Genomic DNA, 27,418 nt, shown 5'->3' with positions numbered 1-27,418 from the left:
GTTTTGCAGTACAAATACTGCATTACAGTACTTAAAACAAATGGAGCAATAAATAAAGTGGGTACTGATTTCTCTTGAAACAAAAATGTCCAGGTCAATAGTTGCCAGTTCACCAGACTGAAGAATTTTGTTATCCAGTCCTTAGTGGAAAGTGGAAAACGAACGATAACCCAAATGAAAATGATCTGTCCGGTTTTACTTTATTATGGGATTAATTTATTGCTTATTACGACACCACAACATCTGCCACAAATAAAAAAAACATTGCATGTTTTTTTTATTTGTTTATAAGTTTGAAAGCAAACTCTGGTCCAAGTTTGTAATGGTGTCAGGAAATTAAAACATTGTTCTGATGCAGAGTGTAAACTGTCACTAAGAGTTAAAACAATAAAAACAGGTATTATCTACAGGTTTGTTCATTAAATAGCCCAACACTTCTGTATAAACTGTATAAAAGACAAAGATATGTATGTAGGCACACTTAATGCACTGCAAAAACACAAACTCTTAACAAGTAAATTTGGTCTACTTTCTAGTACCAATATCTTAGTACACGTGAAATAAGACAAAACTAACTTACAAGTAACTTTATTTTCTTAATATTGATTAAAAAAATACTTGATCTTTTGTCAGATTATTTCACTTATAATCTTTCCCAGATTATAAATGAAATAATCTGCCAGTGAAGTAGTACTTTTTTAAAAATCAATATTAAGGAGTTATTCACTTAAAACAAGCTCCTATTACTTGCTAAAAAGTTATTTACGCTTAATTCAAGTGTACTAAGACATTTGCACTAAAAATAGACCAAAATATTTGCTAAAATTTAATGATTTTGCAGTTATTGTGCTTTAATATCAACCTGCCAATTAGACCAGAGATAGAAATTAACCATTATTTCCATTTCACACTGGAAACTAAACCAAAAATAATTAAGATTTTGTGGTTTTGTATTGTGATACTGCATTAGGGAATACATTAAGCACGTACTTTTACTTTCAATGCTTAATTATTTTTAAAAGCACGTATTTGTTTACTTTGTCTGTTTACTTGCACTTTGACTGAATTACAGTGTTTGAGTACTTCACCACTGCTGTTGTGTGAAGTTTCAAAGCCTCTAAGATGTTTTTTTTTCAGGAAACACGATGTGCAGCTGCTCACGAGCTTCTATTGAGGGTAAAAATCAGGCCAGGAGACTCTTTAGAGTAAAAATTCCGTCTCAACCAGCTTCCCCTTTCTTCTTTTGAGAGCCCGTTCCAGTTGCCTTTCTTCCAGACTCTTTTGTTTCTCCCGCTGTTTGTGTGTGTTTTGGATTTTCAGCTTTGGTTTCGCTTGCTCTTGGCCCCAAACACTTAAAGAAAAGTGCAGGATCTATTCGGAGTCACTTGGAAGAAAGTCTGAGGAGGGCATTTAGCATCAGTTATAAATCTGAATGTGACGTCTCGCCACTGAAAAGAGGCGGTTAGACAGGAGTGGAGCGAACCGGTTTTGGCGGGAAGGAAGGTGCACAGAGATGAAGGGTTGGATGCCAGCAACTGTTCGGACTTTAAGAGAGGAAGTGAAACCAGTAGCGCGGGCCAGTTCAGGAACAGAGGACGTTTCATAGAAAGATTTTTCTGAGACACTGGGAGGAGAAAGAAGAGGGAAATGAGAGGAAAGAGGAGGTGTAACAGCTGAATACGCCGGGCCTGGAGCGAGCGTTGAATGGGGAGTTGGGGGGTTGGCAATGGACCCACTTATGCTCCCTCTTCTCTTGTTCCTCGTTTCGCTTAGAACGTACGGAAAAGGGCGACCATTCAGAGATCCACTATACGTTGAAGGTCCCAGCTTGGGATCATTCCTTATTTGATATAAGAAGTGTGATAAAATTATTTTTTTGAGTTAAATGAGATGTTTTGTGCACATAGAGGACAGTAGGATGCAGGAAGGAGGCAGATATGGGAGACGAAGGGGGTGGGGTGGGGGGCGGCTGGCCGGGGTAGCAGCTGCTGTCTCCTCATTAACATGCGCACCTGCTCCCTGAGGCCTTTTTCCAGCAAGCTCGTGTGGCGCCTCACGACTCAAGCACTCGCCACCGCTGGGGTTTAAGCGGACCGGCCTCCCTCCCAGAGAAGCCCCCCGCCTCAGATATGTAGCACACATGCCTCTACTGTTCTTCATGACACTCGATATGTGGAAGAATTTGACATGTTGCTGATTGTATTAGAGCAAGGGTGTCCAAACTGCTGCCTGTGGGCCGTTTGTGGGCATTGTACTGACTTTTTTTGTGGCCGCCAAATTAAAAATATTATAAAAAATTTTAATTTGTGCTTTTTTTTGCAATAAATCAAACTTCTTTAGTCTTGAAAAACATTTTTCAAGAACAGCATTTGTGTTGGTGGCACTATGGAAGCTAAAAATCCTAATAAAGATGTTTTTCACCATCGTTTTTCATCGTTATCACAATAGGACCACTTGAAAATTGTCTCAAAACAACTATAGTGTTGTTTATCACACACGGGTCAAACTTGAGGTCCGGGGGCCAAATCTGGCCCACTGTAGCTTTTTATGTGACCCTCTAAGACTCCAAATTACATCAATAAGTCCCTCCAGTTTTTCACAAATCCATAAAATCAACAGAACTCCATTTTTTTTTTTCAGATTTGTTTTACTGCAATTTTTAAAATCAAAATTGGCCAAAAAAGTGACTGCTGCCTCAGCCTTACTTGATTAGCTTGATGTCAAGCTAATAATTAATAAAGTCACATTTAACATCATACATTAGCGCAAATATTGTCACAATTCCTTACAAATATTTCTAAATTAGTGCCATAAAATCTGTGATTTTGATTAAAAAAAACACAGAAACAATCATGAAATCCTGGATGGACTGACCAAAGATGTTCAATATTATATAATTTTAAGAAATGCTTACTGAATGCTGAAACAAACAGCTATTTATTGGTATTTTAACAGTTCAGTGGATTTTATCAGTACATTGTGGATCAGTACATTTAAGAACATTCAGATTTTTGATATGGCCCAAAATGAAAATGAGTTTGACCCCCATGGTTTATCGCAGTAACTTCTGGTACATTTTATCCTCCAGCAAAATGTACCACAGTTACAAAACTTTGTTACAGGTTTGTTGTTCTCAGATGCCTTTCGCCTCCATAGTTGTTTTCTTTGATATCATTTGACTCGGATTTGGCTTCCCCTTTGATCTTCTTGTTGACACCAATAACACGACAGTCAGACAAGGTCCCACGTTTCGATCTCTACTTGATGACTTGCCACCGCTGGCTGCTACTGTTTATGTTGCATCGAGCCTAGCATGTGATGTTTTCTTTCCCTTGTCACAGTCCGAAGGCTGCATAATCCCCTGAGAGGGGGACCTGTGTAAACACACAACTGTCCCCATAGAGGGGCCGCAGCTCGGCCCCCACACACACAAAGGTGCTGGACGCCCTGGGAATGTTTGGGGACGCGTCCTGCCAGCCCCTCAGGGCTAACAGCCTCGCCGGGTTTAGTCAGGTATTTCAGAGCCACTTTGGGTTTTGATGTCGTGGGAAGGCCGCCGGACAGGATGTTTCCTTCATGATATTGTGTCTGCGAGAGGCTGAACTCACTACACTGTGCAAAAAGAATCGGTGCTTCACAAATAGATTAAAAAGTCAATAGACAGTTGGATTCCTTTAAGTTCTTTGAAAAATGAAAAATTACTAGTTCCACATGCAGGTTATTTCACCTACTGCATTTTATTTCTCCCATATTTTATGTCTATTACCGTTATTTGCCAGTTGAACTAATAATTTTTCTTTGATATTAAGGAATGATTGACTTTAAACGAACTCCTGTATTTTGCTGAAAAGTTACTTGTAAGTTAGTTTTGTCTTAATTCAAGTGTACTAAGATATTTGCACTAGAAAATAGAACAGAAATACTTTTCGTGTTTTTGCAGTGTGATTTTGCGTTAAGGAATGCATTCGGCATGTACTTTTACTTTCATTACTTCAAGTATTTTTCAAAGCAAGTATTTGTTTACTTTGTCTACTCATTTGTACTTTTACTTTAGTGCAATGTCAGAGTACTTCTACACTGCTGTTTTGCAAAGTGTTTCCCATGTTATAAGTTAATTTATCTGCCAATAGAACAATCACTTTTTCATCAATATTAAGAAATTATTTACTTAAAACAAGCCTCTACATCTTGCTGAAAAGTTACTTTTAAGTTTGTTTTATCTTATTTCAGGAGATCTTTGCTCTACAAACTAAACCAAAAACACTTGGTAAGGTTTTGTAGTGTACAGTGATAAAAACACAAAATGACACTACAGAATAAGAAATTCCCTCTTCTTTCCTGAAGATTGACATTTTTTCATCGCCTGTGTGATGCTGGAGCAAATCCTCTCAGCGGAGGAAGGAATAAGAGCAGCGAGGTGGTGGTATAGCGCTTTGAAGTTGCCATAATGTTGGCTCACAGCTCAGACACTGTGGCAAAGCCTTGTCCTCAGGATGAATGAGTGCTGACAAAAGGTCAGAATGAGCACTTTTCATCCCTGGGAGATGCTGGATGGTGCCGAGATGGCTGATTCTCTCCTGTGTCAGCTTTTGAAACAGAAAAATTTGGCAGAAGATCTGAAATACTGTAGTTTTTTTTGTGTTGTGTTTGTAATGATTGAGACTTGCTGGCAGATCTGCTTTGTGGAAACCAAAAAAACCTCCAAGGTCAAGACTAGAGGATTGTGGCTGGTTGAAAACGGAGCTGATATCGATGGATTTGCATGTAATTATAAGAACTGAACTGAATGACAATAAGATGCATGCAACTGTGCAAAGTTCCTGCGTATTATCCCGCAGTGTGTGTGCGCCGCTGTTCACTCAGACTGTAGGTGTGTGGCCCTTTTGTTGAGCCGTGTGCATCCTCTGGGGACGAGCCCTCGGCTCCCCTCATTGTAATTGTGAATGTGTGAATGTGTCTGTGTGATCTGAGGCTCCTCTCTCTGCAGGCATTTGTTCGCTGGGGTCCGCGCGACGTTTATGACTCAGACACAACCTGTGAGAAACATCACAGGAGTTTGTCCCGCTCCCCTCCTCTCCCAGTTTTACAGCCTCCACACATTGTTCGCTGGGAGTGACGGCAGAGAGGCGGATGTGCCTTTTAAAGCAGAGGTTCTCAGGGATGTGCTGCTGGATCCTTTTTGCTCCAATCACTGATTTATAAGCGCAGTTGCTCACAAAGCGAGGGGTATTTGCTTGATTGGGTGGATAAAGATAGTGGAGTCTTTTTCTTTTGCTAATGTAATGATGAAATTATTTAAAGAAAAGTTAAGAGATTTGCTGACCTTCTGAAGTTGCGATTTGTTTTTCACAAATGGGTTGATTTTCAACATTTCCTCCCCCTCTCATCGGACTGGGGCCGTCGGACAGGATGTTTCCCGTCCATCTCTCAAACTAGAGACGCAAGTCATCGATAAATGACTTAATTAATTAATGAGTTTAAAAATGATTGTTTTCCTATGGGTTGTTAGAACTGCCAGTTCAGCCTTCTGTGTAGTGTTGTGTCTTGATTGTTTGTTTGTAAAAGTGAAACTGTGATATTAATCTTGTTGTACAACCAAAAATAATGTGTGATGGCAAGAAATGTAATCTGATCTAATCTTATCAATCGACTAATAGTTACTTGATGGGCGGAAATTTTCTTAAAAAGTTTAGGTGTTTCTTGTACGAAGAATTTTTGTCTTAATATGCTGAATTTTTAAAAAGTACCTTATATTTTAACAATTTATTGTGTCAGCTGTATTAAATACAAGCTAAATATTGTGGTTTTATCTCACATTGTTCACTAACACATCAATGAAATCAATAAAAAAACTGTAACTTAAGTTGCTTAATAGAAAAGAAAGATAAACAGAATAAAATATGTAAAACACTTAATCCTTATTGTCCCAAAAATTATGATAAATGACAATATTGTTGTTTTGAGACCATTTTCAATAGCATAATAAAGCGAGAACACATTCTTAACGATCAAAAAACTTTAAATTATTAAGAATATTTAACACTGGAACTGAAAACATTTAAAATATCCAAAATGCTTGAACAAAACAACAGAAACAACAAACAAAATTAATTGCAAAGTGTCTGTAAACAAATTGTCAGGGCTAGTTGAGACCAAAGCACCAGACTGAAGACTGTTGTCATCCAGTTTTTGGTAGAAATAGAAAAGAGAAAAACGATAAATCATGCAAATGGAAATTATGTAGTTTGTTTTAATTTATCATGCAATTAATTGATTTGTTGCTTTTTGTGACAGGCTTATTTGCATTACATCTTGAGCATCTAAAGTGATGAAGTTACGTCCTTTACTTTTTTATTTACTTTTACTTTTCAGTTTCAGGTTCTGAGTCATGATTAGGCCTGAGTCCAGCACTAAAATCATAACCCACCCTGCTTTCAAACTTTTATAAGTCATAGTTGTTGCTGACCACACCCACTGCTTGTGTCCAGATGCCGAGATGGATACGTGGGGAGCCGGTGCCAGTTTCATGACCCGTGCAACAACACGCCATGTATGAACGGAGGCACGTGTCGGGCCGTCTCCAAGGGAAACACGGTGGACTTCAACTGCACCTGCAGAGCGGGCTACGCCGACCGCCGCTGCATGACGCCCGTCAATATCGCCTGCCTCAGCTCGCCGTGCCGCAACGGAGGCACCTGTGAGCCAGATGGTCTACTGAGGTACAGGTGCCGCTGCCCACCTGGATGGACAGGTAAGAGACGAGTAGCTTGTCATAACAAGCTCATCACTCAAAACTAAGACTGGATGCAATTTTCCCGCGACCTCAGGTAAAGACTGCGCGACAGCCGACCCGTGTGCCTCCAACCCATGTGCCAACGGCCATTGCTCTTCCGTCGACTCCACTTTCATCTGTACATGCACCCCGTTCTTCTTCGGACAAACCTGCAACCAGGACATCAACGAGTGCGACGCCGTCCCGCCGCGCTGCAAAAACGGCGGGCTGTGCATCAACGAGGTCGGCGGCTACAGGTGCCAGTGTCCTCCAGAGTTCACGGGGAAGCATTGCGAGAGCCGCTACCTGCCCTGCAACCCGTCGCCCTGCCTGAATGGAGGCACCTGCATCCAGAGGGGGGAAACCAGCTACGAGTGCTCCTGTGTGCCAGGTAACTTTAGAGACTTTGTATTTAAAATCAATCAATTCTAGCTACAGACATTAAGCCTCGTTCAACCTCAGGCGAATATTAAAAATACTTAATAGGTGAAACTAATTCAAATATAAATTAAGGAGTGACTGAACACTGCAAAAAAACTAAATCTTTCCAAGTATTTTGGTCGAGTTTCTAGTAAAAATGTCCTAGTACACTTGAAAAAAGACAAAACTAACGAGTAACTTTTGGCTTATTTTAACTAGATTAAACAAGCCATGTCACTTTCTTCTTATAACATGGGAAAAATGTTTTCAAATGAAATAATCTGTTAATATTAAAGGGGACAAATTAAGCAAAATTCACATTTTACACATTTTTCTACTTGCCTGGTGAAAAACCACCCAGACGATTTTTTGCAATGAATTCATGTTTTTTAGGTGTTTGGAAAATTAGCCGTTTCAAAAACCTTTCAAATACTAATCAGGCTGCCTGTCACCTAGCAACCCAAGTTAAGCCCAGCCTGTTACCTAGCAATCCAGTCGGAGCTCCAGCATGTTTGGTCTGCTGGTTTTACCGCTGTATTGTGGCTGTTTGTTGTTGACTTACCATCCAGAAACCACTTGCTGAATTCTTGTTATTTGTGCAGGAGGCTGTACTTCTGCTTTTCAAAGATGTACCATGGCTTAATTGTGCATCTGTTGTTGTGCGTGGCCAGCAGCTCATATAATTACTGAAAAGTTACTTTTATTAGTTTTGTCTTATTTCAAGGGTCCTAAGGTATTTGCAGTAGAAACTAGACCAAAAATACTTGGTAGGATTTTGTGTTTTTGCAGTGAAGTGAGTCATTTCCTAACCCAACCGAGGAGCTAAAATGATCAGGACTCCTTGTTGCTGGTTAGGCGGTGATGTCATCTAAGGCTTGGTTTTTTCCTGCTTATGTTGTGTCCTCGGTGTGCATGCACACTCGTGTGTTTCTGCTTTTGTGTGTGAACCAAGCGGAGCAGGAAGGCATCGGGAGCTTATCGTGAGGAAATGGCCAAGGGACAACATCCGTTTCACATGGTGGAAAGAAGGAAAGCTCCGGCCTGCACAACCCTCCGCCACACAAGAGCGACGTGTTTACTCTCTTTTTCCTAGTCAGTTCAGATGTTCTTGTGCAATCGTTGGCGGCTCTCCAGTCCTTCCCAGGATTATCTCCTGTTCTTTGAAACACACGAAGGCGACTTTCTGGATTATCTGAGACGTTTGCTTCATTAAACATTTAAAACCCAATTCAACACTATGATGCATCTTAGAGACATCATTACCGTCCGTCCATCCATCCATCCATCCATCCATCCATCCATCCATCCATCCATCCATCCATCCATCCATCCATCCATCCATCCATCCATCCATCCATCCATCCATCCATCCATCCATCCATCCATCCATCCATCCATCCATCCATCCATCCATCCATCCATCCATCCATCCATCCATCCATCCATCCATCCATCCATCCATCCATCCATCCATGAATAAAAATATCCATGTTTTTTTGTTGTTTTTGTTTAAAATTTACTAAATGAATGAAACTGTGGCCTTTTCAGCTCTGTCTCTTTAAGACTTAATGCAACAGATTTACCAACCTACCTGGCTATTAATATATATATATATATATATACTCCAGCAATAAATGCAAATACTCATCATGTTTTCAACTGAAATACAAGTTTTCAGGAATAAAAAACTGTAAGGAAGTGACAGTTATGCGTTGTATTGGTTTTACTATGTAATCCAACACACCACCTTTTAGGTCCATTGGTTGTTTCTGGTGCAACCGTGAAGCAGAGGGGATGTTATTACATGGCACGCTTCCCGCAGACCTCAGAAGGGTACAGCTGCCTTCTTTCTAGGGAAGGAAAAGACAGTTGACCACATTTAACTGAACAAAAGTGTCACTGCAGTTGTTGTTTCACATCAGGAGAGTGAGAAACTACATTTTTGAGGTTTGCTTAACAGGGCAACATTTCTCTTGTTGGTTTCAGGATTTTCAGGAAAGAACTGCAACCATAACATCGATGACTGTCCAGGTCACGAGTGCCAGAATGGGGGCACGTGTGTGGACGGAGTCAACACCTACAACTGCCAGTGTAAACCAGAATTTACAGGTTTGTACAGCAACCTGACGCGGAAAGTAAAATTACTTAAGAATCTGTCCATTGAAGAAAGAAATGACTCCTGCTTGTTTCCCCACAGGCCAGCTCTGCCTGGACGATGTCGATGAGTGCCAGCTCATGCCCAACGCTTGCCTGAACGGCGGCACGTGCCACAACACATACGGCAGCTACCAGTGCGTGTGCGTGAACGGCTGGACCGGCGACGACTGCAGCGAGAATATCGACGACTGCGCCAGCGCAGCGTGCTTCCAGGGATCCACCTGCCACGACCGCGTGGCTTCTTTCTACTGCGAATGTCCCCATGGCCGCACAGGTGTGTTGGTTTGGTTTATGAGACAACTCTCCAGCGCCCGTGTTATTTTGGATGTGCTTTCTTGTGGAGTTTGAAGTGTGTTATAGAAGATTGAGAAATGATTTTTTGCTGGAGGCGTAGAAATATTACCCAATTGCTAACGTTTTCCCATGACGTGTGTAATTTTCCAATTTGACGCAGTGAAGCTTACCGGAAACTGCCTGCACTGTAAACTGCAAAGAAAGAAGTGCCAGATGGATGTTAATGTTAATTTAATATTTGGAAGCGTGACCCACATGGACAGAATGGCTTTGTTTACTTCCTCTGCTACCATTGCTAAAACTTCTTCTTCTCTTTGCTGATTGGCCCGGTAGAAATTCTTTCTGAGGGAATCCAAGTAAATGGGAGAAAGCCTGAACTGTGCTGTGAAAGGAGATGAGAATTTTGTGGAATTGTGTAGGAAGGCGATGTCCAAGCTAGGAAACAAATGATTAACAACTTAAACAATACATTTTTAAAATCAGACCCAGAGTGTTTTTTCTTGAAAATATTGCATTCCTGTTAAAAAAGGAATGATCTTTAAGGTCACAAAACCACAAAGATCAGATCATTTGCAGTGACTAATGCATGTTCAGTGAAAAATTGGTCACTCAGGGCCCAAATAAGCAAAGGATGAAGTCACTGACCTCTCTCCGTGAGTCCTAAAAACTTTCAAACACCAAACCAAAACTACAGAAAGCCAGTTGTCATAAGGGGGAAGTTGTTGTAGCACATTCTGTCTATTATGTAGCCAATCAGCCCTGAAAGACAGCATATAAATACACAGCCATTCAAAAAATAAATAAAATAGAATCATCTGTTTTTGGTCTGATGTGTATAAATGTTTTAGACTTTAAACTAGAGATGATCAAATTGAAATGAGTTAAAATAAGGCTGGACGATAAAGCTGAAAAATTATATATCAGTCGATATCAATAATTATTGATTAGTTTCTTGTTTTTTATATCTGATATACTTCCAAACTCGTAGCAATAGCATGACCTTTCCTGTTTTATCCACAGTTTTCACTCCATGTTGTTGTTTTTTTTATTTTTAAGTACTTATGAGGCACAGTGGTGAAACTTGAGCTGCTACGGTGCAGGTTACTCAACAGCTTGTTGCTAGGTAACCACAAGTTACTCAACAAGTTGTTGCTAGGTAACGAAACAGCATGCGAGTTAGCTGATGCCACCAACCTTGCTTAGGTTGGAAAAGCCTTTCCTCTGACTACATCCCCCAGAATGCTGTGCGGTTCTGGTTCGGAGTCCAGTGAATTATTGAATATTCTGTCGATTGTGTTTTCTTTTGATCTTGATATTTCATGTGTTTATCGTGATATATTTTGTTGTTAACTTTTTGCCCTCTCTTAGAGTGTTTTGCTTTTGTTGGCATCAGGATACTCTCACAGGAACCTCCATTTTGGTTGATTGATGATTGTTTGGAAAGTGAAAGCTAATGGAAATCATTAATATTCTTCTTTTTGACGCTGCTGCAGGTCTGCTGTGCCAGCTGAAAGACGCCTGCATCAGCAACCCGTGTAAAAAGGACTCCAACTGCGACACCAACCCCGTCACAGGAAATCATATTTGTACCTGTCCTTCAGGATACATCGGTCCTTCCTGTGACCAGGACGTAGATGAATGCTCTCTGGGTAAAAAACCAACTCCAAAGCCATTTATTTCCCAGTAACAAAACCAGTGTTGCCAACAACATACAAGCTCAGGCTCTCCTGTTATTATGGGTGTAATGGTACCCCAAATTGCAGCAAATGACACCCTCCAGGGTATTATTCCTGTAATCACACTAATGATTTTAGCTTTTTTTTTATTTTTTATTTTTTTACATTAAACCATCAAAATGATGTAATCTCAAAGACATTGCGCTGGGTTTACCATGAAATTGCTGCTTGTTAGCAATCACCTAAAGGAAGTGAAATGAAAGCATGGATGTGTTTTAACAGGTTCCAACCCGTGTGAGCACGCTGGGAAGTGCATAAACACCAAGGGCTCGTTCCAGTGCAAGTGCCAGCGGGGCTACATGGGAACGCGCTGCGAGCTGGACATCAACGAGTGCAAGTCCAACCCGTGTAAGAACGAAGCCACCTGCCTGGACCAAATAGGAGACTTCCAGTGCATCTGCATGCCAGGTGAGAAACTACATTAGAAATCTGATTGGCCAATCCAAACTTTACCATAATGATTTTTTTTACATGCAAAGAAATATAGCTTTTTATTTTGTATCTGAAATTGGAAGTACAGTATTTTGATAGTAATGTAACTTTTTAATTAATCAAATTAATCAAATGCAAAAAAATATCAAATGACATAAAATATGTGTATTAATGAGGAATAGAAGAACTAATTTGTCCTCTGAAAGCCAAAAATCAAAATTTTTTGAGCTGCAGTAACCTCCATGGATACTCTTTTAAGTGTTTTTGTAGATGTTTAATTTTATTTTTCAACATTTCATTTTGACATGAAATGCGTAGCTGCTAATACATGTTAAGACATGTCAGTAGTTTACAGAATAAAAGAACAATGTTCATTTTACTCAAACATAAACCTATAAAAAGTAAAATTGGAGAAACTGATCATTTTAAGTGGTCTCTCTCTTAATTTTTCCCAGATCTGTATATCTTTATTTTTTTTAATTGACTTAATATGATATAAATAAATCAGGAAAGACAGTAAAATGATCTAATGAAAGACATTTCTGCTTATTTTTGGTGCTTTTTGTGCAACATTTTTAATATTAAGTAACGCAAATAGCTCCATGTGTTTATTATTATAAGCGTTTGTGTAAGTTAAACTCAGCTCTTTCCGGATTTCTACTAGGATTTTCATAATGGATGCTTATTTAGGTAGAAAATTGCTGCGTTTGGCGTCATGCTTCTCTCTTTGCATCTCTCCCTCCTGCTCCTCGCTTGCTAATTGGCCAGGCTACGACGGAGAGTTCTGCGAGATCGATACGAACGAGTGCGCCAGCAGCCCCTGCCTCAACAACGGCAAGTGCATCGACAAGATCTACGCTTTCGTCTGCCAGTGCCCCACAGGTGAGGCTGCCGTAGCGCCGCAGAGGGGGAGGAGACGGGAGAAAGGAGGGCGTAAGGCCAGGGGGCGCAGAGGTTGATCTCTCTCTTTCTCTTTCTCCGTCTGTTTCTCTCTCTCTCTCTTCGTGTTTCTTCCCTGCTCCCTCTCTTCCGCTCTCAAACACAAACACACACAAACACCTCTCCGGACGGGCACTAATCCCAGCCCTGAGGCAGGCTTACGCAGGCCCGGGCAGCCGAGCAAGACGATGCAGCTGAGGAGGAGAGGTTAGAAAAATCTATAGGGAGAATCTCTAGGAAGTGTGAACTTTTTTAAGCAAGTTTCTTATTCCTTTCGTCAAGACTAATGATTGAGAAAAAAACTTAGATCTGTGGTTCACTGGGTTCTGCTGATGATTAATACCGCTGGTTTGGGCTCTTCTAAAGAGCCACAAAGAGTTACACTGCAAAAACACAACATATTGCCAAGTTTTTTACAGAAAATGTCTCACCACCACTTGAAATAAGACAAAACTAACCTACAAGTAACTTTTCTAAAAGATATATGAGCTTGTTTTAAGTAAATAATTCCTTAATGTTGATGAAAAAGTGATGGTTAATAAAACAAGACATTTTTCAATGTTATAAGTGAAATAATCTGCTTTTTCATCAATATTGAATGATTATTTACTTAAAACTAGCTTTTATATCTTGTAAAAAAGTTATGTTTTAGTTAGTTTTGTCTTTTTTCAGGAGTACGAAGATATTTGCACTAGAAACTAGAGGAAAAATACTTAGTAGTTTGTGTTTCTGTATCGCAGCCTTTTTCATATAAATGCCATTTGAGATGCAAAGATTTCACAAAATCTTACCATAAGACAAAACAAATTTTCAACAAGAAATAGGAGCTTTAAAAAAAAAAAAAAATCAAACTACTAGCTAAAAATGAAGTAATCTGCATTTGGAAGAAGACATTTTCCCATATTGTAAGTTCAGATGTTTTGTTCCACTTATAACTAGAACATTTTCATCAATATTAAGCAATTATTGACTTAAAACAAGCTCCTAATTCCTTCTGAAAAGTTAGTTTTGTCTTATTTCAGCTATTTGCACTAGAAACTAGACCAAAATACTCTTGTTTTTGTGGGGTTTGTTCAGAAATGGAAGAATGCAGCAAGTTCATTCAAGGTAAAATAGAGCTAGAAAAAGGATGGTATTTTTACTTTAAATTCTTTTGTTGGGATCGCCGAGGTGGAAGTGATTTTTTCCCTCCCTTTTTTCAAAGAGGAAAATTGCAAAATTGGGTGGATCAAAGACAGAGAAGCAGGATTCCTCCTAGTGGGAGAAAAAGAAATGAAAAGGGGATGACAGAAAGAAAAACATCCCGACAAGAAAGCTTTTGATTTAAAAGAAAAGAGCCAACAGAAGAGCTTAACACCTAAAAAAACTGTTCAACACGGAGTGAGGGTTATGCAAGGAAGCAGCTCAAACATTGGTGGTGAGGGTGTTTTTCTATCTGTGTGTGTTGGGATGCACAGACCGTTATGCTGAAGCAGGAGGGGTGCGACAAGAGGGAGGGATTTTAACCGCCCTGCTTGAGATGTAAATTTGTCCCTGTTGCGAGGCCTGAGGCGAGGTCCCCCTTTTCATTCCTGTACATGAAATAGCCATGGAAACCCCGCTGAGAGCCATTGAAATGTCTCGGGATAAAACCCTCTGCTGTGCTTGTGTGTTTCTGTGCACGGCTGCACCACCTTTTGTGTGTGTAAAAAAAAAAAAGAGGAAGAAAAGTCCTGCAGCCGATTTTTCGTTCTTGAAGCCTTTATCATTTTAGACAGATCAGCATAGGGGGCGCTGTTGAAAAAAACTCTACATTTGATTCTACAAGCAATGTGTGAATCAACTTAAACTCTTTCATTGATGAAGTACTAATATTCATCAATGAATATTAGTACTTCATTAGTACTTTTATTTGTCACATATTTACTGCTTTCAGTCTGCTGATATGAAGTCAGTGATGCACTTATTTGTTGGTGAAGTATTGAAATTGGCAAAAAAAAAAAAAAAAGTCCTAAACTAGTTTCAGCTGGTGATCAAACCTAAAACAAATCTGATATTATTGAGTGTCAGTGCATCTTTAAAAAGGCTTAAATTAATTTAGCTAAAATTAAGGCCTTAAAATATCTTACATTAATCAGGAAAAAGTAAGTTGCCCTTAAAGTATCTTAAATTTTGGGGTGGCAGGACAATTTAATTTCATATTTTATGTAGTTTATTTTTCTTGTGGGACTTTTCTGTCAGTCAAATTATTGAGTTGCACACAGACATCTTCAATTCTTCTCCTAACTAGTTGCTAGCATACCTTTGTTAGCTAGCTAGCTTTTAGTGTTAATTGATCGCTACATTCATTCTCTGCAACAAATCTTGATATTACAACAATAAAAGATACGAAATTTACATTTCTGTCATGATACAGGTCTTAAATTTCAAGTCAACGTTACAACAGGAAGAGTACTTTGCTTTCTCTTATTTGTGCTGTAAATCTTCCTGGACACTGCAGGGTAACCAGACCCACTATAATGCTTGATTAAGTTTACAGACACAAACCACAGGAAACTAAAAATAATATAATTTAGCGCTTTGACCAAATAAATTTTTATATCTCGTGTTGTTTAGGCTTTTAAAAAAATAATCAGAGAAGAGAAATGGTAGCTCTTGATGTAAATGCTTTGGAAAGTGATTTCTAATCAACATTTGTTCTTTACTTTGTCAAGACATGTATTTTTTTTTTACTTCATTTATCACTTTTCACATCTTTAAACCTAAAAGAAGAAATAGAAACTAAAGTTTAAATTTACTGCAATATATCTGTTTACAAATTAGATGAGAAAAATCTCTTGAGCTCTTTCTAAAGATCGATTAAATTTGCAATCAAATTTGAGATTTTATGTTGCAAAATTCCTCTGTATTTTTAATGTTTGAAAAGTTTAATTCCAACTGGATGTAAGTGGAATTACATCCATGTCTGCTTGCAGCTTTAAAAAAAACAGCGCCTACAGGGAGTAATCTATGAGAGGCCCCAAGGGACAAAACCTACAAACTCTCTTTCATTCACTATCAAACTCTCTTTCACGTACTATCAAACTCTCTTTCACGTACTATCAAACTCTCTTTCACGTACTATCAAACTCTCTTTCACGTACTATCAAACTCTCTTTCATTCACTATCAAACTCTCTTTCACGTACTATCAAACTCTCTTTCACGTACTATCAAACTCTCTTTCATTCACTATCAAACTCTCTTTCACGTACTATCAAACTCTCTTTCATTCACTATCAAACTCTCTTTCACGTACTATCAAACTCTCTTTCACGTACTATCAAACTCTCTTTCATTCACTATCAAACTCTCTTTCACGTACTATCAAACTCTCTTTCACGTACTATCAAGCTCTCTTTCATTCACTATCAAAGTCTCTTGCATTCACTACCAAACTCTTACAGAGTTTGATTGCAACGGAAGTTAACTTAAAATTTCAGTTTCTGATTGGACCCCAGGCAGAGTAGGCGGGTTTTCACGGACAGGAAAATAGCTGAGCGGCAGCGACTCACAGAATGACATCGTTAGCGCTCCTACAGTAATGTCAGCAATATCAGAAGTGTTTTGAAGCCGACAGCCAGCATCAGAAACCCCATCTATCAGTGGGAAAAAGTGGCAGTAAAGTCAGTAAAGTCCGAAGTGAAAGCCAGCCTGCACTCGATTTTAATGTGCGCGACAGCACAAGTTATGGCGCTCTCTTTTCAAAATAAAAGTGGATCTCCGGTTTATGTTTGATTCACACGTCAAGTTTCTCTCCGGCGGCTATAAGAGGCTAAAACTTTGTGTTAAAAACGACATTATGTATCTGAAAATTTTTTTATATATTGTGTAGGCAAAAAAATCCTGTAAAGCACATACGTACAACCTCAGTTAAAATTGGTCTTATAGGTGTCCCTGCGTCATCCTGAAGTGAGAGAATTATTGTTTATGTAATCTGAAAGATTGTTTGCATGTCAAATGTCAGCAATTTTAATAGAGGTAGAACATTTGTGGTTTACAGAATTTTTTACCCACATATTAATTTATTTCAGATATATGATTTCCTTAAGCAAATCAACACAAAGTTTTACATTTTTAAAGCCGCAGGAGAGAAACATGAATCAAACATAAACCGGAGATCCACTTTTATTTTGAAAAGAGCGCGCCATAACTTGTGCTGTCGCGCACATTAAAATCAAGTGCAGGCTGGCTTTACTGCCATTTCCGAAGTGGCGGTTAGCTTTTTCCCACTGATAGATGGGGTTTCTGATGCTGGCTGTCGGCTTCAAAACACTTCTGATATTGCTGACATTACTGTAGGAGCGCTAACGATGTCATTCTGTGAGTCGCTGCCGCTCAGCTATTTTCCTGTCCGTGAAAACCCGCCTACTCTGCCTGGGGTCCAATCAGAAACTGAAATTTTAAGTTAACTTCCGTTGCAATCAAACTCTGTAATGATAGTGAATGCAAGAGACTTTGATAGCGAATGAAAAAGAGTTTGGCTGTACGTGAAAGAGAGTTTGATAGTGAATGAAAGAGAGTTTGACTGTATGTGAAAGAGAGTTTGATAGTGAATGAAAGAGACTTTGACTGTACGTGAAAGAGAGTTTGACTGTACGTGAAAGAGAGTTTGATAGTGAATGAAAGAGACTTTGACTGTACGTGAAAGAGAGTTTGACTGTACGTGAAAGAGAGTTTGACTGTACGTGAAAGAGAGTTTGGCTGTACGTGAAAGAGAGTTTGATAGTGAATGAAAGAGACTTTGGCTTTATGCGAGAGTTTGATAGTACGTGAAAGAGAGTTTGATAGTACGTGAAAGAGAGTTTGTAGGTTTTGTCCCTTGGGGCCTCTCATAGTAATCAGCTCGGTATCCGCCACACAAATACTTCCTCTCCGGATTATCTTATCGCACCTGTGGGTTTCTGTGATCTTGTGGTTCAGTGGGGGGAACTGAGCACAATATCTCTTCATCAGACAACATCCTCGGACCGGGACTGAGGGGAGACGGGAATATCTGAGACGACAATAACTCCAGGAAAAAAGGAGGAAGCCTGCTGCTAGATTCTGAATGAACGAGGAGTTTGAAAAGTTTGGTGTCAAAGGTCAAGCTGGCTCTTTTCGGAGGCGGGCGGGGAGCGGAGGGAGTGGCAGGGAGGGGGGGAGACTAAGACAGGAGAATTCACATTGTGATGGAAAAGTTTTGGGGGACAAAGAAGGCAACGCGCTCAGTTTGTCGCTGTGTTGAGCAGACAGGCCCTCCTTTGTCTCTCAGACTTTAGTCAGGAGGCCTTACAACTTTCATTCTTCCCTGCGATCTTCCCCTCCCTCCCTTCCTCCCCCACTTTTAACCGAACTTGTCCCCCAGCTCTTGCCTCTCCCTGTTTTTAGCTTTGCTGAAAGGAACAGTGAAGGATAAGGGAGCGGTTGTAGTGTTGCACAGTTGCTCATTAATATGCAGATTTTGTAATGAGTTGAGGGCTCTTTAGGATGAATCCAGGATTATTTGTCGATCTGGTTTTGTACAAATTAGCCATGTTTGCACACACATACACACACACTTCTTCACAAGCACAATAACAGCCTCTTGTTTTGGTTTTTTTGTTTTGTTTTCAGGCTTTACTGGGAATCTTTGCCAGATAGACATCGATGAATGTGCCAGCACACCATGCAAAAATGGCGCCAAGTGCACAGACGGGCCCAACAAGTACACTTGCGAGTGCACCGAAGGTAAACAAGCTTCAACCAAAAGTTTTTCAGGGTGACCATCCATCTTTATAAAGTCTTAAATCTGTGTGGCTAAAATTAAGGACTTAAAAGGTCTTAACTTAAAAATGTAAGTTTTCCTTAAGTACGTGAGTCACAGGACTTACGTTTTGCCATAGAATGAGTATTTAATCTTATATATGTAGTTTTTTTGTTCTTTGTTCTTGAGGGACTTTTTGTGTTGGACAAAAGTTTGAGTCAAACGGTTGAGGCTACTGCTAACTAGCTGCTAATATACCCTTTTTATCTAGATAGCTTATTCCGTTTTCAGTGCAAATTTATTGCCAAACGGCCGGTCAACCTTTGTTTTCTCCACCGGCTCACTTCTTTTGCCAACCCATACGAGGCTAGATGGAGAAAAACGTATTAGCTTGGCGCAATGTGTGAGAAACACAAATCCGCTGCCACGAGTTGCAAACAAACCCCAGAAGCTTGATTGTAATTCAGCAAGATCCCCCAATCATTCTCTGTATTTAAAGTGTTTTTGATGTCAAATTTCATTCAAGGTGGCATTAAGAAAAGGTCTTAAAAAGTCTTAAATTTGACTTGCTGAAACCTGCAGACACCCTGATGTCAGAAATACATCTAAAATACATCATCAGTTGAATTCACCTGTTCAAAAGGCAACGTCTGTCTCCTTCAGGTTACACTGGGAGGCACTGTGAGACGGACATCAACGAGTGTTACTCGAACCCATGCCACTACGGCTCCTGCATTGACGGCCTGGCTTCGTTCAGCTGCAGCTGCAACCCCGGGTTCACCGGCAGGCTGTGTGAGACCAACATTAACGAGTGTCTGAGCCAGCCATGCCGGAACGGAGGCACCTGCCTGGATCGAGAGAACGCCTACATCTGCAGCTGCCCCAAGGGAACCACAGGTGGGCACTGGCCTGCACAATGAAACAAAAACAAAACAGAAAGGAACAAGCAAGTCAATCAATCAAAGCTTGAAAATGATTGAAAGTGAATGTTCTCCTCAGGAGTCAACTGTGAAGTCAACATTGACGACTGCAAGGGGAATCTCTGTGACTACGGGACCTGCATCGACAAAATCAATGGCTATGAGTGTGTTTGTGAACCTGGCTACACTGGTGAGTAAAATATAAATATATTAAAAGTTAGCTGTGGGTGAAATGTCTAAAAAATAAAATCTCCAATTTCTGATTTAGATTTTTTTTCTCTCGCTTTTCTGAAAACAGAAAAGTATTTTCAAAACGTGGCTTTTCATGTTACTCATACGACGGACTGTTAGGGCCAGGCTACAAGAAATTGTGCTCAATTGCAAGAATAAATTCAGTTAGCAGTAAAAGATGCAATTTTACCAGAATTTTTTTTTTTATTACAAGAAAAAGGTTGATTTAATGAGGAATAAAAGCTTCTAGAGTTATCAGCTTCTGACATGCCCAGTATGTGGACTGAGTTTCCCTGCATGAGTTTGTCGTCAGAGGCAGAAATGTACAGCACAGACCCAACTGCAGGTTGTTGAGGCCTAAGCAACATGCAGAAAATGCAACCTTAAAATGTCTTAAGTTTGTGTGTCTAAAATCAAAGCCTTAAGATGTCAGTTAGCCTTAAATAAATTAATCTCAGGTCTTAAATTTTGTCATGGCAGGACTGTTTTTTTCTCATGGGATTTTTTTGTCAGGAAAAACTTTCAATGGCACGCAAACGCCTTCATTGCATTCTGTGACTTGATGTGGTTGAGGATACCCTCACTAGGTAGCGAGCTAACTTTTTTGCCTGTATTATAGTCAAATAAAAATCCAGATTTACAGTTTTTCCTATGCTTGATTGCTATGCATTAAGTTTCCCCAACTATCTTCTATATTTATAGGTTTTTATGGTCTTACGTTTCATTGAAGGGGGCATTAAAAAGGTCTTAAATTTGAGTTGTTGAAACCTGAAACACTAAAGCCAGTCTTAGCTACACACGGAAGTTTATTTAAACGTTTACAGCCAGGTCTAGTCTTGAAAATTGCATTGCTGTTACTATAGCTGCAAACAGTGACAGATGCTAACGATTTATGTTTACATGTTCTTAAAAGACAAAGTATTGAATATACTATGCTGTCATGGCTGCCGGCCGATGAATACCTTAAAATTTCTGTTGTTTTATGTCATTATGTCTGATTTGCAGTCAGTAGAAGAGATTCAGCATTGTTCAGTTACCTTTGCTCACCATACCTGTTTATAGTTGAGTTTCATTTCCTCAAATCTTCTGTTTGTGTTCCAGTTCCAGTTTCTGTTTTTAGTTTTCTTTTTTCACGTGGCAGTATAGGTATGTAAATAAAGCAGCGGTTTAAGATACAGGAATGGAGGGTTGAAGGAACGGGCAGAGGAGCTTGATTGTGGCAGAAAGTGGGGGTGACAGATGGCGAGCGAGTGAGCGCACGCTCCTCTGAGGTTTGCCCGGTGTCGCTTTGCAGCTCCACCCTGTCCCCAACCTGCTGCTGTTAGGACATGCTAGCTGCCCGCCCCACCACAAAGAAAAGACACACACACACATACTGGCACATCGAGTCGCCGGGGATTTGTGCAGGAGAAAAGATTCCCTGAAAGATTCCTGAAAGTTGAGCTTTTAAAAGCTTGGAAGCTGCTCCGTGCTTTAAAGCTCAATGGGCTGCCTTTATGTTATGCGTGGCACCGGCCTGAATGGCGTCAACGCTTCAAGTGACCGACAAAGGCGGACTTTGGATCTCTTATGCTTCTGAAAATTGATACAATCATTGCAGTCGTATTAGCGGCATTGTGTGGAGGCCCTGTGTGCGACTTCACTGGCTGCTGCTGCTGTGGATTCTCAGATATGTGACCACAAAGGTCACAGAAACGGCTATCTTGTTTATTTTCTGTCAGGGTTAAACACTTACTGAATCTGAGTGGGAAAATATTTATAATAGTAAAGAACACATGATGGAAAAAAAATCACAACTAATGAATGCATTAACTAAGAAAACATTGATGTTGCCTGAACTCCATAATGCTAGTTGTTCCAAACTCATTTGAAGTGCCACTCTTTCTCTCTTGGATCATGTTTTTAAGGTTTATTTTTATGGTTTTCTGGTTGAAAAATGCATACCAACCAATTAAAAAGTGTGGTTATGAATATTATTATCATTAATGATCATTACTTCTCTCAGAAATTATTGCAATAATTGATATTGTAATTTTGAGACAATTTTCAACTAATAAAATAATACAGTAAATCTTTAACAGTTATGTTATTTTCTGTCCTTCTTTCACATAAAATCCCAATCCCAAAAGGTGTAGGTAGGCACTTCTGTGAGTATGTAGTGTTGTTTTGACTACAGCTTCTTTTTTTTACTTCAGGTATGATGTGTAACATCAACATCGACGAGTGTGCCATCAATCCATGCCACAACGGTGGCACCTGCATCGACGAAGTCAACGGCTTCACCTGCGTTTGTCCGGACGGCTACCAGGATCCCACCTGCTTCTCCCAAGTCAACGAGTGCCTCAGCAACCCCTGCATCCACGGTCACTGCGAGGACAAAATTAACGGGTAGGACGCGCATCAACGCTGCAAAGCCACAAAATTTGACCAAGGATTTTTGTCTAGTTTTTTGTGCATGTGTCTTTGTTTACTTGAAATAAGACAAAATTAATTTAGAAGTAACCTTTCTGCAAAATGCTACCATCAGGGTGACAGAGCAGGAGCATAGATTCAGACAAAGAGACATCTTTTGATTTATTTTCAAGCCTTATGTGTTTCTTTATAAATGCCCTTAGGAGATCTGTACTATTAATTTAATTGTACAGCTTATAAATCTAATCTAGTCTAAGATATAGGAGCTTGTTTTAAGTCAATAACTCCTTCACAATGATGAAAAAGTACTTGTTCCTTTGGCAGATTGTTTCACTTATAACGTGGGAAAAATGTCTTATCTGCTAATGGAACTAGTTCTTTGTCATCAATATTAAGGAGTTATTTACTTAAAACAAGCTCCTTTGTCTTGCTGAAAAATTACTTGTAAGTTTGTTTTCCTGTATTCAAATGTACTAAGATGTTTGCACTACAAACCAGACCAAAAACACTTGGTAAGATTTTGTGTTTTTGCAGTGAACAGTGCTAATATTCATGTTAGTCAGAGTTTTTTAGCAGACTTTGACTGAGCCTTCTGCTGTTTTCTTGTTAGCTATAAATGCCTGTGTGACTCTGGCTGGAGCGGCAAAAACTGCGACATCAACAACAACGAGTGCGAGTCCAACCCTTGTATGAACGGAGGGACCTGCAAGGACATGACCAGCGGCTACGTTTGCACCTGTCGGATGGGTTTCACGGGTCGGTATCTGTTTGTGTGCTCAGACCGGTGACCTTCGTCTGAACTTTAAAGAGTGTGGAGGTGATTTATTGTCTTCTCCGACCTCAGGACCAAACTGCCAGACAAACATCAACGAATGCGCCTCCAACCCCTGCCTGAACCAGGGGACCTGCATCGACGACGTCGCCGGGTACAAGTGCAACTGTGTCCTGCCGTACACCGGTATGATGTTATTATTGAAGTTATTTAATAATACATCAATCTGTTACCATGTTATCGTGGGATTTCCTTACTGAGGGGGGCAGTTTCCACCCACTTCGGTACTTTAAGTTATTTGCCAAAGAGGAAAAATATGCTGGTGATGAAATAACTGTCGAGTAAAGTTCAGTCACAAGACTTCCTCCGAGCTCAAAGACACCAAACTTTGGATTCCTCTGGGGGTCACGCTTCTCCCCAAACAGATCTGGGAAATGTTTTAACGTAATCTGTCTTATTTTTTGACCAAACAGATAATGCTGGAAAGGCTAAGGGGCCGGCTGTCTTGTATTTGCAGTGTATTTTTTGGACCCCTCCACAGGATTTTAAATAATAAAAGGCCTCTTGCTGGCGTTGGGGTGGGAACATGGTGCTTGACACATTTCCTGTTTGCCTGCTTCCTGTCTCACAGAAAAGCAAATGGCTTCACAATAGCCGGAAGCTGGAGTCGGCTTCCCGTACGAGCCGAGCGTTTGTGGAAACAGATAGAGGCGTGCGTCCCCAGGCCTCTGATACTGACAGAGCCTGGAGAAAATCCTGGGATAGCACTGATTGAAAGATGATTCTGTGTCTGTTTGGTTTGGGTTATCTCCAAGCCCTGGATGAGAACACGGAGTGAAGTTTAAAAGATCCAACGTAGTTCGCTCAAGAACGTGTTTCCATGTCTTACAGGAGAAAACTGTGAGATCTTGATGGCTCCCTGCAGCTCCAAGCCCTGTAAGCATGGAGGCCAATGTCAGGAGTCGGAGGACTACCTGAGCTTTTCCTGTGTCTGTCCTGAAGGATGGCAAGGTGAGCTCCCTTAAGTTATCGGCAGAGAAGTTACACAGTCCTGGAAACCTTGAAAATGCTTGTTCATTGCTTTTTGAAAGTCTGAATTAACAAAATAAGATTAATCAGATCAGAACAATCTAATTTACAGGTATTGACAGACATTAAAACTAAGACCAAATCATAAAATTAGGAGATTAAAAGTTTTTTCTAGATGTAACAGACTGTTCCTAATGTTTTCTGTGGGAAACAGTTCTGGTGGATTTCTAACACGTATATCTAGCACTTGCCAATAAATCAATAACGATATATGTGGTGATACCATACCATACCATACCAACTTTATTTATAAAGCACTTTAAAACAACCACAGCTGATACAAAGTGCTGTACATTAAAACACAGCATAATAAGTTAAAAGCCAAGTAAAATAAATGGGTTTTAAGACGAACTTTAAAAGACATGTGGTCAAAATCAATAGATAATATGTTTGGTAAAATATCAATAATTTCACTGAACTCCGATTCAGAACCGCACAGCAGTCTGGGAGATGTAGGCAGAGGAAAATACTTTAGCTGCTTAACCTCTCACGGCCAGCTAAGCAAAGTTGGTGGCATAAACTAACTCACTCGCTCTCTGGTTACCTAGCAATAACCTGTTGAGTAACTCATGGTTACCTAGCAACAGCCTGTTAGTAACTTGCAAAGTAGCAGTTTAAGGTTTTGCCACTGTGGTGTGAAAACTGGATAAAACAGGAAAGGGAAAGGCTGATATTGGTTTGACAGTATTTTATTATAAAAAAAAACAAAAACTAATCAATAATTATTGATATCAACTGATATGAAACGTAGTTATCATGACAGGTTTTTCAGCCGTCCAGCTCTACGAATATCAAATATATCAAATATAGCATTCAGAAACTGAATGCTATAAAAATGAATGTTTTGAATGTTGAAATTGCAAAAAAAACAAACAAAAAAACATTTTTGCTCTAAAACACTAAAATGACTTCACTCTGTCTACGTTCTGTGATTTTGAAAGCTTAAAAAGAATTAATTCACTGCAAAAAGGCATTTTTTATGTAGTCTTATAGATCTATTTTATTAATAATCAGGAATGACATTTTCAGTCTTATTTCTGACATTTTACATGTTCTGTTTTTATTTTTTGCCCCTTTAAGGTCAAGCATGTGAAGTCGACATCAAGGAGTGCGTGAAGAATCCTTGTCGCAACGGAGCAACATGCCAGAACACTTTGGGCAGCTACCGCTGCGCCTGCAAACCGGGCTTTTCCGGACGCAACTGTGAGACCGACATCGATGACTGCAAGCCCAGTGAGTTAATCTGAAGTTATATTTATATCTGAAGTTAAACCTGAAAGTCGCTCTTCTAAGTGGAGCGATTCCTCCCTCAGACCCCTGCAGCAACGGAGGCCTTTGTAAGGACGAGGTCAACAGCTTCCTGTGTTCCTGCCTGCCTGGATTCCGGGGACTGAAGTGCGAGGAAGACGTCAACGAATGCGAGAGTAACCCGTGCAGGAATGGAGCCAACTGCACAGACTGCGTGAACAGCTACACCTGCACCTGCCCGCCTGGCTTCAGTGGGATCCACTGTGAAAATAACACACCTGACTGCACAGAGAGGTAGAGCGCTGTCCCAAACTGAAACAGCTTTGACTTTGATTGATCTGATCAACAGGTTCATTTTCTACAGCAGCGTAATTCTGGTTTTCTTGTCCACTGCTGCCCCCTGTGGTGGAATTTTGTTTTGCTACAAAGCTGCACTTATTGCAGGCCCCCTGCTAGTAGAAGTCAGAAATGCTGTTTGTCAAAAAGCTTAAACATAAAGTTTAAACAGTTTAACAAAAATTCAGTCCTGGCAGCTCAGATTAATAAGTTATTGATTCACTTTGCTGGTTCTTTTTCCTTCTCAGCTCCTGTTTTAATGGAGGAACCTGCGTAGACGGCATCAACACCTTCACCTGTTTATGTCCGCCGGGCTTCACTGGCAACTACTGCCAGCACGACATCAACGAGTGCGACTCCAAACCCTGTCTGAACGGCGGCACATGTCAAGACAGTTACGGCACATACAAGTGCACCTGTCCGCACGGTTACACGGGACTCAACTGTCAGGTAGGATGAGGGGGAGTCAGTATCATCAAAACATGTTTAATATGCAAAAATGAGACACAATGAATGTTTTTATTCAGCTAAATGTTAAAGTCTTTCAGCTGAGTTTGTCTTTTTTGTGTGTTTCAGAACTTGGTTCATTGGTGTGACACGTCTCCCTGTAAAAATGGAGGATCTTGCCGGCAGAGAGGAACCACCTACAGCTGCGACTGTGAGACCGGCTGGACGGGCCTGTACTGCGACGTCCCGAGTGTTTCCTGTGAGGTTGCAGCCAAGCAAAGAGGTAAGAGGGAGATAAAACCTCAGCAGTAAAAGAAAGCTAAATTTAACTCCATCTTACCTTTTCTGCTCAGGAGTTGCTGTTTTCCAACTCTGTCAAAACTCGGGTCAGTGTCTGGATGTAGGAAACCGCCACTACTGTCGCTGTCAGGTGGGATACACTGGGAGCTACTGCGAGGAGCAGGTGGACGAGTGTACGCCGAACCCCTGCCAGAACGGAGCCACCTGCACCGACTTTCTGGGTGGATACTCCTGCAAGGTGACGACCCTAAAAACAAACACGAACAGCCGGTGATCTGCTCAGATGTTGCCTCGTATGTTGCTTCTTCCTGATTTGGCTCAGCTTATGCATATGTGAATGCAAACTGAACTGGAGATCGCTGAGAAAGACAAAAGAGAAATCCTAGAATCTCTAAAATCTGACGCTACTCCACATTTGTTTACATTTTGTGAAGAATTAAGTTGCGCTCAGCATCTTCCTCTGAGTTTTTTGGGTTTTTCCTTCTGTGGTTCTTGTTGTAGCGCCACCACAGGCGAGCATGGGAACTGGTTTTTGACTCAGTGCAGTGTGAAAGTGAACCACAGCAGCTGAAAATGTAAGAACTTTTGTCCCCAATCAAACCGAGTCTACCGGACTGTCAGGTGTGATAACACCCAACATGTAGGCATTGATTATCATTTTGTAAAATGATGCCCAATTTTAACTAGGGGTGTGCTGATTTTTAATTTTGGGAGATCTGTGATTTGTTGATTTTTACAAGTGCAGCCAATCTGATCCCCTGATTTTATTTACCTTGGCAAAGGTCTAAAAATCAACTACTGTCCTCTTCTGCCCTGCAGTGAAAGAGGTTTGACTGATAGACTGGCCCACCAGGTCATGTCTGCACATTTACACTTAACAATAAAAACTGTTGCCACTTTCTTGCTATATTGGGCAACATTTCATATTTTAAAAAATTGGTATCTGTCAAAATCGGAATCGGAGGGTCAGGCTTTTTAAAGATCGGTAATCGGCGATCGTCCAGAAAACTGCAATAGGTGCACCCTTAGTTTTAACTGTGTATAGTTTTGATGCCACTGCTAATTTTTGCTGCTTCCCAATAAATCGTCCAGTTTAATTATAGCAAGTAAACGGCTGAGTTGTGTTATTCTTCCCCGGAGAGGAGACTCTGCTGGCCTTGGCAGGAATGAA

At 40.3% G+C, this 27,418-nt stretch overlaps 1 protein-coding gene across 1 annotated transcript in view; it reads left to right on the top strand.

Annotated features, from left to right (window-relative positions):
- Positions 1-27,418, top strand: part of notch1b (notch receptor 1b) — a 54,802-nt gene that overhangs the window by 11,193 nt on the left and 16,191 nt on the right. The window contains exons 3-21 of the mRNA XM_008417950.3: positions 6,489-6,751; positions 6,828-7,163; positions 9,179-9,301; positions 9,390-9,623; positions 11,137-11,292; positions 11,602-11,787; positions 12,580-12,693; positions 18,363-18,476; positions 19,156-19,389; positions 19,492-19,602; positions 21,839-22,031; positions 22,666-22,811; positions 22,900-23,013; positions 23,719-23,838; positions 24,997-25,149; positions 25,230-25,458; positions 25,749-25,950; positions 26,077-26,230; positions 26,301-26,485. Of these exons, the coding sequence (XP_008416172.2) occupies positions 6,489-6,751; positions 6,828-7,163; positions 9,179-9,301; positions 9,390-9,623; positions 11,137-11,292; positions 11,602-11,787; positions 12,580-12,693; positions 18,363-18,476; positions 19,156-19,389; positions 19,492-19,602; positions 21,839-22,031; positions 22,666-22,811; positions 22,900-23,013; positions 23,719-23,838; positions 24,997-25,149; positions 25,230-25,458; positions 25,749-25,950; positions 26,077-26,230; positions 26,301-26,485 (3,367 nt within the window). The remainder of the gene's footprint in view (positions 1-6,488; positions 6,752-6,827; positions 7,164-9,178; positions 9,302-9,389; positions 9,624-11,136; positions 11,293-11,601; positions 11,788-12,579; positions 12,694-18,362; positions 18,477-19,155; positions 19,390-19,491; positions 19,603-21,838; positions 22,032-22,665; positions 22,812-22,899; positions 23,014-23,718; positions 23,839-24,996; positions 25,150-25,229; positions 25,459-25,748; positions 25,951-26,076; positions 26,231-26,300; positions 26,486-27,418) is intronic.

This window comes from Poecilia reticulata, chromosome 9 (genome assembly GCF_904066995.2).
Source record: "Poecilia reticulata chromosome 9, P_reticulata-male-v2, whole genome shotgun sequence".
In the NCBI taxonomy this organism is placed as follows: Eukaryota; Metazoa; Chordata; class Actinopteri; order Cyprinodontiformes; family Poeciliidae; genus Poecilia; species Poecilia reticulata.
The sequence above is the reverse complement of the archived record's forward strand: the minus strand, read 5'-3'. Positions and strand labels throughout refer to the sequence as shown.